The 1800-nt window shown below is 51.6% G+C and overlaps 1 protein-coding gene across 1 annotated transcript; it reads right to left on the bottom strand.

Moving 5' to 3' along the window:
* Positions 1–323: 323 nt before the first annotated feature.
* Positions 324–829, bottom strand: KVP18_004710 (uncharacterized protein; the record flags this gene model as incomplete). The annotated part of the gene is made up of 2 exons (XM_067957598.1): positions 324–445; positions 487–829. 2 exons carry the CDS (start codon positions 827–829, stop codon positions 324–326), a joined length of 465 nt encoding a protein of 154 aa, XP_067806576.1.
* Positions 830–1800: the final 971 nt, after the last annotated feature.

Genomic DNA, 1800 nt, shown 5'->3' with positions numbered 1-1800 from the left:
TGTCATAACTTTTTTTTTAGTGTCGTCGGGTTCTAAATTTTTATAACACATCTGCTTTGACCGTCGCCACTCGCGACTTTACTTTCGATCGTTGCCATTCGATCGTTGCCATTCGATCGTTGCCATTCGCGACTTTACTTTTTACAATTTAGGAGATTCCTCCTGTCCCTGCATGAGGTTTTTCTCATGTTATGTGTGGTTTAGTTGAGGTAATTCTCATCCTCCTCAGTCTTGCTTTGTGCAACACTTTCTCCCTAATTACTAACACTCCTAAAAAAAAGGCTTTCTAGGCTTTTCCGTGGTGTTAATCATAAATATGTTCATCATTTCTTTCGTTGCTTCTCGTCAACATGTGGCTCTCCCTTCCACGGAAGCCACCACGTCTTGCGTTTGAGAGGCTTGCCATTCTGGTCAACTAGGACGACATCTTCACGATTGAGGCACCCTGAGACAATATGAGAATAGTTGTTGTGTAACGAAGCTTACCTCCGATGTTGCACTGCTTGAACCCGCTCAGACCAGTTACTTGATCGCACCAGCCGAAGGCGTTGAGCACACCGCAGCAGCCTTGGTGTTGCCTTCGAAGGTGAATCTTCTTCTTGGACCTAAAAACCGGCACGTGCACCACATGACCAGCTTGCGAGGCGTGGGGAATGGGTGCTGGCGGTAGTGGAGCTGGGTGATGGGCAGGGGGAGGACCGTACGTGGTGAATAGGGGTCCTGGCTGGTAAGGTTGTTGACCATGAGGGTAGCCATAGGCGCCCTGTGGCAGCCCCGGCTGGAGCGGTGAGCTGGGGTACCCGTAGACTTGTTCCTGAGGGTATTGCATAGGGATGGTTGGGGGAAAGCCGAAGGGAAAGTAGCCGTGGATGGTCGTAGGACTAAGAAATACTCATTAAGCGCCCGAAATATTGTATGAATGCTTACTTTGGCAGGGGGGTAACAGGCGTCCATGGACGGGACCCAGGTCGACGCTTGGTCGTTGGCACCGATTCAGCCGCCACTGGCTTTTTCGTGCGGGTCGCACTGGAAACGGACTTAGGACTTGCCTTTCGTGTGACCTGGTGAGAGGTGCTAGATGAGGAGCTAGATGAGGAGGAGCTGGACTTTATATGAGCCGAATGGTGTAGTGTAGACTCCCTGGAGGAGAACTCTTTCTTTCGTCCAAATACTTCAACCCCGCCTATGGCCAACGATGACCGACGACGAGGGGGATGAGAAAAAACGTCGCCAACTGAAACGTGGCGCGTGGAGGAAATCCGCGAGGAGGAGAGTCGAGACATCAGTCCGTCGTTGAACGATACCTTGCGACTCGAATGTTTCCGGTCTTGGAAGACACTACTTACCTTGAGGGGGGAAGACGAGGAAGTGCTGCTCGAGGAGCTGCTTGAGGAGCTCGAAGGTCTGTTGATGATCTTGACGCTGGACCGTCTACCACTTGATAGTGGATGATGCTCAGAAAATTCTCGGCTCGACTCTCTGCGACTCGATAATTTACGGCTCGAATCTCTGCGACTCGATGCTTTGCGGCTCGAACCTCTGAGACTTGAAACTTTTCGGCTCGAATCTCTGTGACTCGAGACTTTACGGCTCGAATCTCTGCGACTCGAGACTTTACGGCTCGAATCTCTGCGACTCGACCTTCTTGGGCTCGATTCCTGGCCACTTGAGGGTCTTCGGTGTGAGTGCTTAGGATGCAAGTAGCCACCTGACGAGGAACTATCCATAAAGGAACGAGATCGGCCCCTAATCTTTGCTTTCGACCGGCTCGACAGGCTAGACGCATGCAGCATCGCGAAG

This window comes from the organism of the source record quoted next (genome assembly GCF_019968955.1).
Source record: "MAG: Porospora cf. gigantea A chromosome Unknown PgA_NODE_718_length_11979_cov_183.373_1-3000, whole genome shotgun sequence".
Taxonomy (NCBI): domain Eukaryota; phylum Apicomplexa; class Conoidasida; order Eugregarinorida; family Porosporidae; genus Porospora; species Porospora cf. gigantea A.
Note: the sequence above shows the minus strand (reverse complement) of the source record. Positions and strands in the feature narration are given on the sequence as shown.